The sequence below is a fragment of the Microtus oregoni genome, unplaced genomic scaffold (genome assembly GCF_018167655.1).
Source record: "Microtus oregoni isolate MIOR12 unplaced genomic scaffold, Mior012 000003F_ref0000135, whole genome shotgun sequence".
Taxonomy (NCBI): Eukaryota; Metazoa; Chordata; class Mammalia; order Rodentia; family Cricetidae; genus Microtus; species Microtus oregoni.
Genome location: NW_024543062.1, coordinates 9,616,195 through 9,633,814, shown reverse-complemented (window position 1 = coordinate 9,633,814; position 17,620 = coordinate 9,616,195). Strand labels below are relative to the sequence as shown.

At 50.1% G+C, this 17,620-nt stretch overlaps 1 protein-coding gene across 13 annotated transcripts in view; it reads right to left on the bottom strand.

Annotated features, from left to right (window-relative positions):
* Positions 1-2,623: 2,623 nt before the first annotated feature.
* Positions 2,624-17,620, bottom strand: part of Gtf2ird1 (GTF2I repeat domain containing 1) — a 91,246-nt gene continuing 76,249 nt past the window's right edge. For 9 of the 13 annotated variants that reach the window (XM_041648303.1, XM_041648297.1, XM_041648307.1 and 6 more), the window contains 7 exons: positions 17,288-17,471; positions 15,827-15,855; positions 8,100-8,177; positions 7,325-7,517; positions 5,262-5,299; positions 4,137-4,330; positions 2,624-2,865 (listed from right to left, as the gene is read on the bottom strand). In XM_041648303.1, the coding sequence (XP_041504237.1) occupies positions 2,797-2,865; positions 4,137-4,330; positions 5,262-5,299; positions 7,325-7,517; positions 8,100-8,177; positions 15,827-15,855; positions 17,288-17,471 (785 nt within the window). In that variant the 3' untranslated portion in view covers positions 2,624-2,796. The remainder of the gene's footprint in view (positions 2,866-4,136; positions 4,331-5,261; positions 5,300-7,324; positions 7,518-8,099; positions 8,178-15,826; positions 15,856-17,287; positions 17,472-17,620) is intronic. The other 4 variants (XM_041648300.1, XM_041648311.1, XM_041648299.1 and 1 more) reach the window with 3 other exon arrangements.

The following is a 17,620-nucleotide window of genomic DNA, read 5'->3' as shown; positions in this document are numbered from 1 at the left end:
CTGGGCAGTGATGGCACATGCCTTTAATCCTGTGGGTTCGAAGCCAGCCTGGTCACAGAGTTAGTTCCAGGACAGTCAAGGCTACCCAGGGAAACCCTGTCTTGAAAATATAAAGATCTATTTTTATTCCTCTAAATTACATGTATGTGTGTAGACACGTAGAGACCATTCATTCACTTCAGGGGCGGTTGTGGGCTACCCCGCGTAGGTGCTGGGAGGCTTGGCACTTCGGTAAAAGCAGGATATACTCCTAACAGTGGGGCTGTCTTGCCCGTCCTGTTTTTGTTTTGTTTCCAATACAGGGTTTCTCTGTGTAGCCCTAGCTACCCTGGCATTCCCTCGGTAGACCAGGTTGGACTCAAGAGATTCACCAGGCTCAGATTATGGTTTTGTTTTTTTAAAAAAGGGTCCTTTGTGGTCCAGACTGGCCTCCTGATTTGCTATGTAAGGAGGATGTCCTTGAACTGATCTCCTAGCCTCACTTCCCAAAGGCTGGGTGACTGCAGGGTGCTATCCTATATTTGTTCCATTTTGTAGTTTTAGACAGGGTCTCAACTTGAACTTACCAGGCTTTTGAAGTGAGTGCCTTTTGGTCTGGTCTTCAACTCCAGATCCTCCTGCCTCAGCCCTCTAAACTGGGGTTCGAGGTGTACCACAGGACCAAGGATGGTGGCCCATGACGGAGTGCAGGGTCTTGAAGAGAAAGGGCTGAGTGTGGTGGTGAATGCCCTGTGTAATTCTAGTGTTAGGAGGAGCACACAGGAAGACCCCCAACTTCAAGGTCATTGTCAGTTATGTAAGAAGTGGAGGCCAGCCTGAGTCACATGAGACCCTGTCTCAAAAAAAAAAAAAAAAAAAAAATTCAGGAGCCAGAGATGATGGTGAGTACCTGGTGTTGTGTGTCCCTACTTCCCCTTCCATCTCTGAGATGTGGAAAAGGAGGCCAGCTAGTGGCTGGTGTGTCTATGGTGGGGGTTGGATGCCAGCAGAGATGGACAGGGGCATGCTAACTTTGGGGTCTGTAATATCTTTCCAGGAGGAAGCTGATCCAGATGTCTGGGACAAGGCCCCTCTCCCAGTGAGGATGCACAGGCCCGGCAGAAACACCTGGACTGGAGCATCAGAGTCAGATCCTGGGGTCATTGTGTCCTCTTCTTTCCGGTGACTACGATGTAATATGTTCAGGCAAGATAGACAGGGCCATGAAAGGGACACAGGAAGAGAAAGTCTTCCTGAGTGTGTGTGTGTGTGTGTGTGTGTGTGTGTGTGTGTGTGGTTGAAAGCTGTACAGAGGCAGAAAGTCAAGAATTCCAGTAATCAGCATTTACTATTATGGAAATAAAAAGGACAATATGGTATTTCTCTTTCTAGAGACTTTTTCCCCCCTTCAAACATATGGTCTCAATTTTTTTTTTTTTTTAAAGTAAGCAAGCAAAGGGGAAAAATGCCAGGTAATGGGTATGCATGCCTTTAATTTTAGGCCTGGAGAGATGGCTCAGCTGTTAAGAGCACTGGCTGTGCCTGGCGGTGGCAGCGATGGCGCGCATCTTTAATCCTAGCACTCAGGAGGCAGAGGCAGGGGGATCTCTGAGTTCAAGGGCAGCCTGGTCTACAGAGCGAGTTCCAGGACAGCTAAGGCCACACAGAAAAACCCTGTCTCAAAAAACCAAACCAAAACAATATAAACAACCCCCCCCATAAGGTTAGACGTATTGCAAGTTAGCCTTGAACCATTTTGTGTATGTATATGGTGTATGTGTGTGTATCTGAATGTGTGGAACGTGTATACAAATGTGCTTAGACGTGTGTTTGAAGGCTGGTGGTCAACACGGGATGTCTGCCTCCATTACTTCAGGATACACATAAACACATTGAAATAGATATATATAAGTGAAAAATCACACTTTGTGTGTGTTCCCACATGACAGCATATGTGTGGAGGTCGGAGAAGAATGTGCACGAGTCCATTTTCTCCTCCTTTCCTCCCGTGGTCCCTGGGACTGAACTCAGGTTGTCAGGCTTGGCGGCAAGAACCTCTACCCCCTAAGCCATCTTGCTATTCCCCTTTTCATCGAATTTTTGAAGACAGGCTCCTTCTCTGAACCCAGAGCTCACGGTTAGGTTAGCAGGCCAGCAAGCTCCAGGGATCCTCTTGTTTCCAGCCTCCCATCGCTGGGGTTATAGGCGGATGCCATGCCACGGTGCACAGCTTTTTACCTGGATACTGGGATTCTGAAGTCAGGTGATCATGCATGCAAAGACAGGCATACTTTCCCCAGTCCCAGATGGGAAGTCCTGGTCCTCCTGTCCCCACTTCCTGAGTGCTGGGGTGACAGGTGTGCACCATCACGTCCCGGATATACAATACCAGGGTGGAACCCATGGCTTGGTGAAAGCCGGGTAAGCACTCTGGCGGCTCCTCCAGTGGCCACTAGTCCCTTGGTAGTAAAGAAAATAAGTTCTGTCCCTGGACATCACAGTGAGACCCCAGAGTATGAAATCAAGGCACCTGAGCTGGTTGGTGTCTTGCCTGACTCAATCCCTGAGTGGCTGCTGGGGCCACACCACCAGAAGCATAACACATAACCATTGTAAAAAAAATAAATAAAGGCCAAACTTTTTTTTTCTTTTTCTTTTTTTTTTTTTTACTTATTTAAAAAGGCCTTGGCGGCAGGAATATAGTGTAAAAATCATTGGAAAAACTAAAAGGCATCGATACATATCCGAATATACTTTGTACATAAATTACATTTCCTTTAGTCTTTCTGAGTTGAGGTCCTGATTCGGCTCTGAGGTCTAATAGTCAAGGGGATCTGGAAGCTGCACGTTTAGTCCGGAATAGTCCACCATGTACACTGGCCACTGCTGGAAAGAGGGGGACAGAGGAGCCAGGTTAGGACACCCGAGGACACGAAGACCTCGCGGAATAACTGGCTCGCTTTCCTTGAGGGTGAACTCAAATGTTACTTTTGCAGCCACTGAGGCCCAGAGAGGGCAAGAGACCTCCCCGAGGTGACACAGGTAGAGCCTGGTGTGACTGTCCCCCACCTGTGTTCCAGGGGTTCAACATGTGGATCAGACACCAGCGAGGACTGAGTGAGCAGGTGCAGTAAGCATCATACACCCAGCTTCACCCCACAGGGGTAAAAGGAAGGCGTACTCAATGATAAAAACGAAGGTAGGAGAAAATGCAAATTCTGGGCTTGCGGCAGTACCCAGAAAGGGGCTGAAGGGATGTACAAAGGGTCTAGAAATCCTAAAATGAGTCTTTGTTCCCCCTTTTCCCTCCATTCTTTTCTATTGAGACAGTCTCACACAGCCCAGGCTAGCCTCAAATTTCTTATTTGAGGGCTGGAGAGATGGCTCAGTGGTTAAGAGCATTGCCTGCTCTTCCAAAGGTCCTGAGTTCAATTCCCGGCAACCACATGGTGGCTCACAACCATCTGTAATGGGGTCTGCTGCCCTCTTCTGGTCTGCAGACATACACACAGACAGAATATTGTATACTGTATACATAATAAATAAATAAATATTTAAAAAAATAAAAAAAAATAAAAAAAATTGCAAAAACTATAAAAAAAAATTTCTCATCTGAGATGCTGAGGTTGACCTTAAACGTCTGATCCTCCTGCCTCTACCTCTCCAGTACTGGGATTACAGGCATGTGCCATCAGGTCTAGTTTACGCAAAGCTGGGGACCTAAGCCAGGGCTTCATGTAAGCAAGGGCAAGCATTCTGATCTCATATAACCCAAGCTGGACCTCGAATTTCTGGGGCTATAGGCATAGGCCACCAGGCCCAGTTCTTTACATAGGTCTTCCTCTGAATCAGGCAAGGGCCACACTCAGCAACGTGGCCGATAGATGATGGAGACTGAGTTCTGCCACGTCACCATCGACCCTCTGCTGCGTTCATTACACACATTGCTGGCTGGCCACACCAGCACTTCAATCTCTGCACTGACTGACTGCACAGACCCTCTCAGTCTATCCTGTGGGCAAAACAAGTGGATGGGCCTGCACCTCGGAGGTTAGCACGGTGCCTCCCAGTTCCTGGAGCTGTGTGGGTGGTCCTGACTGAGGGCTGGGCAAAGGCTACCCGGGATTAGGGTGACGTTCAGATCTGCGTGACTTTACCACAAGGGAGATCTGGTTGGTGGATGCCACAGACTCTGGGTTAGAGGACGAGGATGAAGAAGAGGAAGAGGAGGAGACCGAGTTGCCTTCAGAGACCCGCTTCCTCTTGCGCTTGGGAATGTCTTTGGCTGATGGGAGAAACAGTTGCTGAGACCGGATGCTGGGGGCCGTTCTGCGTCGGCCTCCTGAACTCCCTGGAGAAAGCCCTTGCTTTTAGATTTTCAGTGTTTTGACGTCTCCCCCCCTCCGCCGCCCCAATATCCTGGGGATGGAACCCAGGGCCTGGCGCATGTTGAACCATACTCTTAGGCCCTCACTGGGGGGATTCTAGGCAGGTGCTATACCTCTGACCTAAAGCTACACCCTTTCCCAGCGTCCTAGGCTCTGTGACTCTCTCTACCCATCCACTGAGGCTCAGTTGTCCAGGCTCATTCCCCAAGCAGACCTAAGGGCCGGTTGTCCCACTTCTGGCTCCTATTTACCTACCCTCTTTGCTTCTAAAAATACCCCTTGCCCAGCTCAACAGGCCGAGTACAGCGCTCTAGCTCACCCAGAGTATCTGATCTCTAATATGGCTATCTCCTGGTGACCGTCAAAAGCCCTAGGTTCCTCTACCCACTTCCCACCAAAGTGTCTCAGTTTGGTTTGCTGAGACAGGGTCTCATGTAGCTTGGGCTGGCTTCCAAGTCACTGTGTAGCTGATCTTGGCCTTGACTCCCGATCCTCCTGCCTGTATCCGACCCCCCCCCCCCGTACCGGGATTAAAGGTGCGTGTCACTATTCCTGATTTATGTGATGCTAGGGGAATCATAAAAGGGCTTTGGGTATACTCTCCTGACTGAGCCACTCCCCAGCCTTACCTATTTTTTATTTTTAGAAATATTTATTTATGCATGCATATATGGCACATGAATGGAGGTCAGAGGACAACTTGCAGGAATTGGCTCAGTTTCTCCATCATGTGGGTCCTAGGGATTTGAACTCAGTTCATCAGGATTAGCAGCAAGCACCTTTATCCACTGAACTATCCTCAAGGTCTGTGCCTGCCTGTGCTTTTTGTATTTTTGAAGGCCAGAGACTGGTCCCCATGAGGCAAAAGGCTGGCCTCTCCTGCCTCTGACTCACCTGGCACCTTGGAATCATTGCAGACTTCGGCAAAAGGTCTGAAAGAGAGAGAAGCAAGGTCACAGGTAGGAGCTTTCCTCTCCTCACCCACTCCTTGGGAGACGGACATCCGCTCTCCGTATTGATGTAGCAATTGCCCGGTCAGGTCACGCTATAGTTTTACACCCTAAGTGTTGCCCAGTGGTCCATGTGTTAAATATGTGGATGCCAACCTGGCTAGACCTTGATGAGGTAGGGCCTTGGGGTAGGGATAAGGCATTGTGGTCAGGTGATCAGTGGGGATCCTGGGACCATCGCTTCCTCTTCTCTCTCCACTCCCTGGCTCATTTTTTTCTTTTTGTTTAAAGTTTTTTCCTTATATTTATTTATTTTGTGTATGCACGGGTGCATGTGTGTTCGGTAGTGGTCAGGGTGGGAGTCGAGTTAGTTCACTCCGTTTATGATGTGAGTCCCAGCAAATCTTACTTAGGTTGTCAGGCTTGGTGGCGAGCATCTTTAATCTTTACCTGCTGAGTCACCTCACCGGGGACCTGTGTGTGCATGTGTGTGTGTGTGTGTGTGTGTGTGTGTGTGTGTGTAATAGTATGCATGTGTGTGGAGGGCACAGGTCAATGTTGGGTGTTTTTCTCAGCTACCCTCTATGTTATTTTTATTCTAAAGAATTTTTATTATGTACATGTGTGTACACAAGTGTGCAAGCTGACATGCACAGGAGGACGCCAGAAGGGAGGGTACCAAGAGTCTTCCTTTACCATTCTCCCAATCTCCCTTGGGGGCACAGACCCTCCCTAAAACTGGTACTAGTGTTTTCTCACTAGGCTGGAAGTCAGCCAACTCCAGATACCATCCTGTCTCAACCCTACTCATGGGGCCACGGGCATGCATGAGAAGCCCCACGTGTTATGTGGGAACTGGAATCCAAGCTCCAGTTCTCGTGATTACACAAACGCTTCTACCTGCTGAGCCATCCCTCTAGAGTCCATGCTGTATTTCCAGGCAGAATCACTCACTAAACTGAAGGTAGTCTGGATGGCCAACGTGTCCCTGGGATTCTCTTGCTTTTGCCTCCCCAAGAGTGGTCTTCAGTACTCAGGTCTTCATGCTTGTATGATAAGCATTTTTTTTTAAAAAGATTTATTTATTATGTACACAGTGTTCAGCCTCCATGTATGCCTGCAGGCCGGAAGAGGGCATCAGATCTCATTACAGATGGTTGTGAGCCACCATGTGGTTGCTGGGAATTGAACTCAGGACCTCCGGAAGAGCAGCCAGTGCTCTTAACCTCTGAGCCATCTCTCCAGCCTATATGATAAGCATTTTATACCAATTGTACACCTCCCCAGCTCCTACCTCAAAATTTAAAAAAGATGTTTCTTTTTAATTTTTTTTTTTTAAATTTTTTATCTTTTTGGTTTTTTTTCAAGACAGGATTTCGCTGAAGCTTTGGAGCCTGTCCTGGAACTAGCTCTTGTAGACCAGGCTGGCCTCGAACTCACAGAGATCCACCTGCCTCTTCTTCTTCCCTTTTTTTTTTTTTAAATAATTCTTTATTTTACTGTATGAGTTTCTGTGTGCACAGGTGTATGTGTACCATATTCATGCACAGTGCCCAAGGAAGTCAGAGGACGGCTTCGGCTCTCCTGGAAATGGACTTAGGGATGGTTGTGTTACCATGCGGACACTGAGAATCGAACCTGGATCCTCTACAAGAGCAACAAGAGCTCTAAACTGCTAACCCTCTCTCCAGCTCCGTCCTAAAATACCTTGAGTACAGAGGATACTCAAGGATACTCAGACTGAACTAGGAGTGGCTCACGCCTGTAATCCCAGGCAGAAGGAGGACTAGTAGGAGTTCAAGGTCAGCCTCAATAACACAGTGTGTTCCAGGCCAGCCTGGGCTACAGGAGACTCTGTCTCAAAGCAACAAAAGACTTGGGAGTTGGTTTTCTGACTCAGGATTCTCTCTGACCTCTGGTTCGGCGTGCTGATTGGTACCCTTGGCCAGGGGGGTACCCTCTCCTCTCCCACAGCTCTTGCCCTGCTGTCTGCCCTGTAGCACTTACTGGAGTTGGTTGATGATAACCATCCGCACATGCTCCCTGGCCTTCAGGATCTTCTCCAGCCGATGGATGTCATAGGTGTTGGGGTTCCGGAAGGGGATGTCATCGGGGAGACCTTTCACCTCCACAGCATCTGGGCTGTCCCGGATCAGTTTGTAAGGGACCAACACAGGCCGATTCAGTCCCAGGGCCTCACCTAGAGAGCACAGGTCAGAGCCAGAGAGAGATGCCCCCATGTCATAAGGTGAATCACTCTAGGGAAGAGCTGGTGACTCTGACAGGCGAACTCAGCAGACATTCCACCCCAGGTACAGCAACTCCATCCAACTACGTTATGAGAGTTCATCCGATCATCCACAGGTTCTAGAATGACCTAGAAGACATACCTCTGGGCACATCTGTATGTGAGCAAGTTTCTAGATTGGGTTAACTGATGTGGGAAGCCCCACTCTAAAGGTGGGTGGTATCATGTTACAGGCTGGGCTTCCAGAACTGAATTAAAATGGACAAAGGGAGCCGACCCTAGCACTCATCTCTCTCTGCTTCCTGACTGCAGACATGAACAGTTGCTTCACACATGACCTTGCCCTATGGACTAGCTTTAATCTGTGACCCAAAGCAAACCTTCCTTCCTTGGATGGGGTATCTGTCACAGCAATGAGCAAAAGTACCTAACACACATGCCATCAGCCATTGTGGTCATGCAAACTGGCCTGCACGCGCACACACACACACACACACACACACACACACCCGTCACCCGGGTGGGGGCACTGACCGTATTTCTCATTGAAGAGCTCCTTCACTTGCTCTCGGAGGATCACCTTCTCCCCGAGTCTGTTGGCGTCATCCTCATCTGCAGGGAGAAAATTGCGCTGAAGAACTGGCGTATGCTTCTCCCATGTGGCCCCGGCCTGCAGGGCAGCTCTCCAGATAATGCCTTCTCCACTGCAGCTGCTTTGGTCTCTTATGTATATCCACCCCCTGTCTCCCATTCGTCCATCCACACACCCACCCCCTCACCTCCCATTCATATCCATCCCTACACCCACCCCTTCATCTCCATCCACACACCTACTCCTCACCTCCTATTCATATCCATCCACACACCCACCCCCTCATCTCCATTCATATCCATCCATACACCCATCCCTCACCTCCATTCATATCCATTCACACACACACACACACACACACACACACACACACACACACCGTCACCTCCATTCATCCATCTACACACCCACTCCTCACCTCCATTCATATCCATCCACACACCCGCCCCCTCACCTCCCATTCTTCCATCCACACACCCGCCCCTCACCTCCCATTCTTCCATCCACACACCCGCCCCTCACCTCCCATTCTTCCATCCACACACCCGCCCCCTCACCTCCCATTCTTCCATCCACACACCCGCCCCCTCACCTCCCATTCTTCCATCCACACACCCGCCCCTCACCTCCCATTCTTCCATCCACACACCTGCCCCTCACCTCCCATTCTTCCATCCACACACCCGCCCCCTCACCTCCCATTCTTCCATCCACACACCCGCCCCCTCACCTCCCATTCTTCCATCCACACACCCGCCCCCTCACCTCCCATTCATATCCATCCCTACACCCACCCCTTCATCTCCATCCACACACCTACTCCTCACCTCCCATTCTTCCATCCACACACCCGCCCCCTCACCTCCCATTCTTCCATCCACACACCCGCCCCCTCACCTCCCATTCTTCCATCCACACACCCGCCCCCTCACCTCCCATTCTTCCATCCACACACCCGCCCCCTCACCTCCCATTCTTCCATCCACACACCCGCCCCCTCTCGACCCATCTACACACCTGCTCATCTGCCCATCCACCTAAATTTCCCAAGCAGTATCCCCACCAGAGGCCAGGCACAGAGCACCCCAAGAGGAGCTGACAGTGTAGGGAATCCAGTCATAGCCCCAGAGTCAGGGGTGACGGGACACTTGGCAGGGTACAAGAGGCATCCCCCAGGGGACTGGAATGCTTCCCTTTCGTTTTGTTTTCATGTTTGGAAGACAGGGTCTTACACTGGAGCCCCAGCTGGCCTTGAACACAATCATCCTCTCTCAGTCTTCAAGGGCTGGGATTAGAGGAATGTTCCACCATGCCCTGCTTAGTCCTGGGGACGGACCAGAGTGGACGGCACGCTGAGCCACTGAACCACGACTCAGCTCACTCGGTTTCAAAGGATGTTTTTTTGTTTGTTTGTATTTTTCTTTTTTGGTTTTTCAAGACAGGGTTTCGCTGTAGTTTTAGAGCCTGTTTTGGAGCTATCTCTTATAGACCAGGCTGGCCTCGAACTCAGAGATCTGCCTGCCTCTGCCTCCTGAGTCCTGGGATTAAAGGTGTGTGCCACCACTGCCTGGCTTTTTTTTTTTTTTTGAGTGACACGGGGGCATGGCTGGCCTTGCTCTGTGCTTCTAGCATCTTATTTATATATTTAAACTTTTGTTACCATTTTTGTGGGTTTTATTTTTTTCTGATAGCTGGTCTTAATATGTAGCTTATGTTTTGTATTGTATTTTGAGACAGGGTTTCTCTTTGTAGCCCTGGCTGTCCTGGAACTCACTTTGTCTTAGACCAGGCTGGCCTCAAACTCACAGAGCTCCCCCTGAAAGGTCTGTGCCATCACCACCCAGCAATGTTGTAGCTTTTGCCAGCCTGACCTCAGTATGCCTCTGCTTCCCGGTGCTGGGTTTAAAGATGTATGCCACCACACGTTTCTCCAGACATCGCCAGAGAAATGGCATATCCACTTTCCCCAGTGAAACACTGAAGTTATAAAAGATTTACCAATCAACTTGATTAGAAAAGATTAAGTTGGCCAGGCTGGTGGTGGCGCGTGCCTTTAATGCCAGCACTAAGCAGAAGCAGGTGGATCTCTTGAGTTCAAGACCAGCCTGGTCTACAAGAGCAAGTTCCAGGACAGGCTCCAAAGCTACAGAGAAAACCTCGCGCCTCTCAACAGGAGAAGCCAAATTCTGACGACCTCACTTAATGGCAACCTTGGTCTGTCTTAAGATAACTGTGACAATACTTCTACTTTATAAATCTCCCCATTTGTTCACAAACGACCAAACTTGCAGTTTCTGCCTCTGTAAAACACAGCTAACTGCTCAAAGTGTAACCTGGCTAGGGGTGGGGGATGACATGACATGGATGGACGGACAGACGGATAGAATGAAGGAGAATGTACAAAAACAATACAATTGCTTAAACCTACATAAAGCCACAGGAGAGTTCTGCTCCAGGCTGGCTTCTCTCTGGGAACATGCTATTATCAAAGAGTTTTAATTCCCCCCACCCCCACGCTGTGAGTGGCTGGAATAAATTCTCTCCAGGGTGGGGTAGGGCATAATCATTGAACCTGAACTGGGAGGTCGACTGTGGGGTGTCCTAGATTAAACTGGGGCTGCTGAGAATCTCTTTCTAGCTCCCTGGGGTACTCAGGTTTCTGGGCACCAGGGACCCAACACACAAGGGCTTTCCAGGCCTGCATCTGCAAGGTCTAACATAGGTCCCAGGGTAGAGAAAAACAACCTTTCCTGTTTGTTTTTGATTTCCAAAACAGGGTTTCTCTCTGGCTATCCTGGAACTGGATCTGTAGACGAGGTTAGCCTTGAACTCAGAGAGATCCACCTGCCTCTGCCTCTTGAGTTCGGGGATGGCAGGCATGCCATGTGCCACCACTGTCTGGTAATCCTTCCTGTTTTATAGATACAGACACTGATGCTCAAAAGAGCCGAACCTGGCTTGCTGGAGTCACACAGGAAGCCAGCAGGACAGCTCTGCCTGTGGGGACCCCAGTGCATCCCTTTTTCCTTGACAGTGCACTGAAACTGCACCTGAGGTCAGAAGACATGATGATGACATAGTATGTGTGTATGCATGTGTGTGTCAAGTGTGTGTGCCTGTGTTGGCTAGAAGGGATTGCAGGATCCTCTGGAGCTGAGTCACAGGCAACCGTGACCACCCGATATAATTGCTGAGAAGCGACCTCAGGTCTTTTGGAAAAGCAGCAAATACTCTTAACCTCAGAACCATAGCTCAAGTTCTTAGTATTCAGTTTTGAGATGAGATCTCTTGTAGCCTAGGCTAGACTCAAACTTCCTGTGTAACTGAAGCTGGCCTTGAACTCCTCCCAAGTGCTAGGATGACAGATGTCCATCATCCACACCCTGTAGAGGAAGTGACCGCCTGTTGGGAAGCTTCTAACTGGGCAGCTAAGGGAAGTGGGTCCTGTCAGGTACCATGACGTGGGAACAACTCTTCCGGTTCTCCTTTGCAGCAAATTCTATATGGAATATTCTCTTTGGGAAGTGACTGACCTAACCTCAGCTTTGAATGCCTCCACTGACGAGGAGTTCACTACCTCCAAAGCTCCCCCAACTCCCGGTCCCACAGATCCAGGTCTTTAGACAAGTGTCACCTACATCCGCCATCTTTTTCACCACCTTCCTTAAGGGCCACTCCATCCCCTTCTAGATCTTAATCCTCCCTCTGTCTCTCTCTGGGCCTATCTGCAGAGGCCTGAGCTCATGTCATGGTCCCTGGCTCCTTCTTCAGTCCGCCTGCCCCAGGTGGAAGCTGGTCACCATGATGACCAGAAAATGCAAATCTGATATCATTTGGGAAACAAAACTCTTGATGCCTGAAAATAAAACCCCACACCACCACACCAGACTGTTGGCATAGACCTGAAAGACAGAAAGCTGGCTCGGGATGTAACTCTATTGCTAGAGCGCTTGTCTAGCATGCAGGAAGCCCTGGGTTGCATGGCCAGGCATGGTGTACACACCTATAAAAATCCCAGCACCTCAAAAGTAGAATGGAGGCTAGAGGGTCATGGTTCAAGGTCATCCTTGCTGCCCAGCAAGTTCAAGGCAGCCAGGGATATCTGGGACACTTTGTTTCAAAAAGGTCAGAGTTCTTTAAACAAATTCAAGGCAGCCCGGGATGCTTTGTTTCGAACAACAACAAAAGAAACCTAAAAGTAGGAAGGCTGAGTTCACGGCTGTCTCCCTACCCTGACGTGGAGAATGTCACCTCCCCAGGCTGGCAGCTACACCCTAGCTTCCGGATGTGAGTGACTTTGTCACTGGAAAGACTCTACCCGCAGGTGGCCACTGGATTTGCGGAAACCAATCTTCAGCCTGTTTTTTTTTGGAAGACTTCAACTGTGCACACTGTTTATACGTGTGCAGAGGACCATCTTCCTCTTCTCCCTCCACGACGCTTACTAATCCCGCTCTTAGTAACCCTCATTGCTCCAGGGAGTCCTCTGGGATTCTACTTCCAACAGTCCTTGCCCACAGGGACCTCTGCACCCCAGCTGGGGAACCCCTCCCGACACAGAAGGGACCGCACCTGCTCCCAAGACCTTTCCTTGACACAAGCTAAACTCAATGAGATAATGCCCTCCATCAGATTGCCTGTAGGCAAGTCTATAGTACAGTATTTTTCCTTCTTTCCTTCCTTTTTTCCCTCCTGAGTCAGGGTTTCTCAGTGTAGCCTTGGCTGTCCGGGAACTTGCTGTGCAGACCAGGCTGCCCTCAAACTCACAAAGAATCGTCTGCCTCTGCTGCCTGAGAGCTGAGATTAAAGGCGTACGCCACTACCGCCTGTCTGTAGTACATTTTCTTAGTCATTGATATAGGAGTACTCAGACCCACTGTGGGTGAGACACCCCTGGGCACGTAGTTGTGGGGTGTATAAGAAAGCGGGCTGAGTAAGCTGTGGAGAGAAAGCCAGTAAACAGTGTTCCTTCATGGCCTCTGCATCAGCTACAGGTTCCTGCTATGACTTCCCTCAGTGACATTATGAGGTGTGAGCTGAATGAAATAAACCCTTTCTTCTTTAAGGCAGTTTGTTTTATTGAGACAGGATTTCTCTGTAGTTTGAGCCTATACTAGAACTTGCTCTGTAGACCAGGCTGGCCTCGAACTCAGAGATTCACCTGCCTCTGCTTCCCAAGTGCTGGGATTAAAGGTGTATGCTGCCACCACCCGGTTTCTTAAGGTGTTTTTGATCACGGTGTTTATTACAGCAACAAAACCCTCAGTCAAGAGTGGCCCAGTGTGAAGGAGTGGCCCAGGTCTGTAATCCCAGCACTGTGGCGTGGAGGCAGGGGGATCCAAGTTAGAGATGATTCTCAGCTAAACGTCAAGTTCCAGGTTGGCCTGGTCTCTACGAGACACTGCCTCATGGGGTGGGAGTGGGGGCTAGAGAGTGATCGCTGTTCTTGCAGGAGAGCAGGGTTTGGTTCCCAGCACTCACAGTGGTTCACGACCATCTACAACACCAGTTCCCTGACTTGCACACACTAGGCACACACAAGGTGCAGGGAAAACAAAGACATAAAATAAATAAATCAATAAAATAAAATAACAGCAGTAGCAACAAACAAAAAACCGGGGCTGAGGAGAGAGCTCATGGGTAGGTGTTTATCTTGGAAACATAAAGACGTGAGTTTGAGCCCCACAGCTTTCGTAAAAAGCAGGACCTGCAGCCAGCCAAATAACTCAGCAGGTGGACACTTGCCTCTAAGCCTGAAGATCTGAGTGTGTACATATGTGTACACACACACACACACACACACACACACACACACACACACTCAAAATCCAAAAAACAAACCCCAAAAGTAAACCAATTTCAAACTGGGAATTTAAGATTGTTAGGCAGGACCCATGTCATTGCACATAGTGGCCATGAGGGGGCGACAAAGAGACACTTAGCAGGATTGGTAGTGGGCAGGGTCACAAGTTCAACCCAGCAAAAAGTGGGTAAGACCTCCTTCCAAATCACAGCCAGGCTGAGAATGCTCTGTGACTTTGAGAAATTTCCTTGACCTCTCTGAGACTGTTTCTTCCCGTGGGAAGTGGTGGCACACAACTATAATCTCAACACTCTGGAGGCTGAGGCAGGAGGATCCCAAATTTGGGGCCAGTATGGGATACGTATGAAGACCTGTTCCAAAAAAAGCAGGGTACAGAGGGTAGGAGGGAGACCTGAGGGCTATAGTGGGTTGGCTGACAGATACACTCACTGGGTTTCTAGGTTCAGCCACGCTTCCTGAAGAACAGGAGCAGCGCCACTTAGCAGTGACATCGGCTCAGTCACTTGGTCAGGGCTGGCCATTGGCGAAGAGTCCTGCATTCACAAATGAACTTAGGCCAGGGTCAGCCCCAAGAAAGGGACTTTCTGGACCTCCCACTGGTGGGAAGGCAGCCCTCTGTGTTCACATGTGCCCAGCTGCCCTCCTAAGGAAGCACTCACCCTCCCCTCCCCCCTGGGCTGACTGCCAGCTCTGGCTCAGCCTCTGGCCACACCCAGGGCTCTCTCCATTGTGGGCACAGGATCCTAGAGCCTACCCAGGGAGCTGCTGTAGAGGGTACGATAGGGTCAGGAGCTTTTCTGTTTGTTTTAAAGTTCTTTTTAAGATAGGGTCTTGGTGGGTAGGAATATAGCAAATTTTATAGGTTCTTGCCTAACATGCACGAGGCCCTGGTTCCAGCCCCAGAAGCACATGAACTAGGCATGGTGAAATATATACATGTCATCTTAGCAAGCTTGACTTATCCTTGGCCCAGTTCCTCGCTGTGAGATTCCAGGCAGGTGCTCTATCACTGAGCCACACCCCAGCCCCTCACTGGGGGATTCTAGGCAGGGGCTCTACCACTGAGCCACACCCCAGCCCCTCACTGGGGGATTCTAGGCAGGTGCTCTACCACTGAGCCACACCCCAGCCCCTCACTGGGGGATTCTAGGCAGGGGCTCTACCACTAGCCACACCCGAGCCCCACACTGGGGAATCCATAGTTCTTTTCTTTTCTTTTCTTTTGAGACAGGGTTTCTCTGTGTAGCCCTGGCTGTCCTGGAACTCACTCTGTAAACCAGCCTGTCCTTGATCTCAGGAGATCCACCTGCTTCTGCCTTTCTGATGCTGGGGTTAAAGGTTGCAGCCCTATGCTCAGCTTTTTCCTTTGTTCTTTTGAGTCGGTCTTTCATGGGCCCGGGAGCTTTCTCAACAGACCAGGCAGGCTGGTCGGTGAGCCTCAGCAATCTGCCTTTGTCCATGCCCTGGCACAGGGATCACAAGGATGTGTCATTATATGCCGTTTCCGTGGGTCTCCGGGATCAGACTCAGGTCCGTGTGCTTGTTCAGTCAGTGCTTATAGACTACGTGATCTTCCCGGCCCCCCAACCCCTCACATCCCACTACCAAGCCCCCACACCCTGTGGACAACACTCATACATTTGTCTCCAATTTCCTCCATGCACTGAGTTAGCCAGGACACTTAGAGTTCGAGGGGCCTGCAACCTCTGACTGGGTGAAGCCTGTGGCCGTGGCTTCGGTGTTAGGACCCCAGGTCTGGCTCCTGAGCCAGGCAGTTGTGCCTCATGGTGGACTGGGCTCCGAGCTCCCATAACTGTGTGGGCAAACACACAGAATACCACTTACCAGGCTTTGGGATGAGTCCTTGGAATGGCCTGGAAGGGAAACAGAAGTGGGGTTTCAGAGGAAGGGCAACAGGGACAAGACTGCCACCAGGTACATGATGACGTCAGCTTGCAAAGGAATTAGTAACAAATGTCTAGGGCCCATTTCACATATAATCAGCATTTAATGTTTGATTCTTTCAGAGTGGATCACTTATAGCCCAGGCTAGTCTTGAACTCCCTTTGTTGTAGCCAAGGATGGCCCAGAACTTCTGATCCTCTTGTCTCTACTTCCTGAGTGCCGGGTCCATGTGGTACTGGGGATGAAAGCCAGGGAGGGCTTCGTGCGCACTGGACAACGCAGAGACCAACCAAGCCCCACCCCATTGCTGTTTTCTTTCCTGAGAAAGGGTCTCATATAACTGGAGCTAACTGATAACCCTCCTGGCTCCACTTCCTGAGTGCTGGGATGAGAAGCACGCTTTGGAATCTGTATCATTCGTGTGTATGAGGTAGGGCATGGCAGGTAATTTTGCCTGTCTCTCTCGTGTGTGTGTGTGTGTGTGTGTGTGTGTGTGTGTGTGTGTATGTGCATGCCAGAGAGTAACTTCAAGTGTCTTCCTCAATCATTTTACATCTTGGTTTTTTTCCCTTTCTTTTTTCTATTTTTATTTAAGGAAAGGTTTCCCACCTGGCTAGACTGGCCAGCAAGCAGACCCCTGAGACCTTCTCATCTCTTTCGCGAATACGCCAGTGCTGGGGTTATAGATACAAGCCAGCTTGCCCAGATCTTTACATGGAGGCTGAGGTTCCCACTTAGGTCCTCATGCTTATCCAGTAAACACCTCCCCACTACACCAGCTCCCTAGCTCCAGAAGCCAACATTTCAACAAGATGCCCAGGTCATGTGTGTACACATAATTTTTGCTTTCTCAGGGGGCTGGGTATGCCTATGGGGCTGCAGTACATACAGTTAGAAGGGTGGTTGGTCGCTGCGTGGAGACTCCTGAGCCCTGTCTGGTCTGCAGTCCCTCCCTAATGCCCTGTGGTGGCAGTCTGAAAGAAAATGGGCCCCAAAGGGGGTGGCAGTATTGGGAGGTGTGGTGTTGTTGGTGCAGGTGTGGCTTTGGTGGAGGGAGTGTGTCACTGTGGAGGTGGGCTTCGAGGTCTCCTGCTTAAGCTTCACTCTGTCTCAGTCGACTTCCTGTTGCCTGCAGGGGCTCTGTGGGATTCTCAGCTACCTCTCCAGTACCACATCTACCTGCACGCTGCCACGCTTGCTACCATGATGATAATGGACTGAACCTCTGAAACTGTAAGTGAGCAGCCCCAATCAAATGTTTTCTTTTTTAAGAGTTGCCATGGTCATGGTGTCTCGTCACAGCAACAGTAAACCCCAGCTAAGACACACCCCTATTGCGGAAGTGGGTCCCCATCCCAGCGCCAGTCCAGTCTCAACTCTTCCCCTTCCTCATCCAAGTACCTGGTGACTGTGAACTTGATCTTGTCAGCCACGGCGAGGATCCTTTCCAGGTTCTGGGAGCCAAAGGTGCAGGGCTTGCGGAATGGGATCCCGGGAGGCAGGCCTTCGATGATTACCGAGCCTGGATTGCTTTTGATTCGTTTGTAGGGTACTTGTACCGGGTATTTGATGCCCAAAGCTTCACCTGGATACAAGAAGGACAGTTGTCTCAGCTAGGAGGAAGCCTGGGAATAGGGTGTGTGGTCTAAGTACATGAGGGTCTCCCCCAGGGTCACGGGGCCCTTTGCAGAAGACTCTAGACCAGTGATTCTCAACCTTCCTGATGCTGCGACC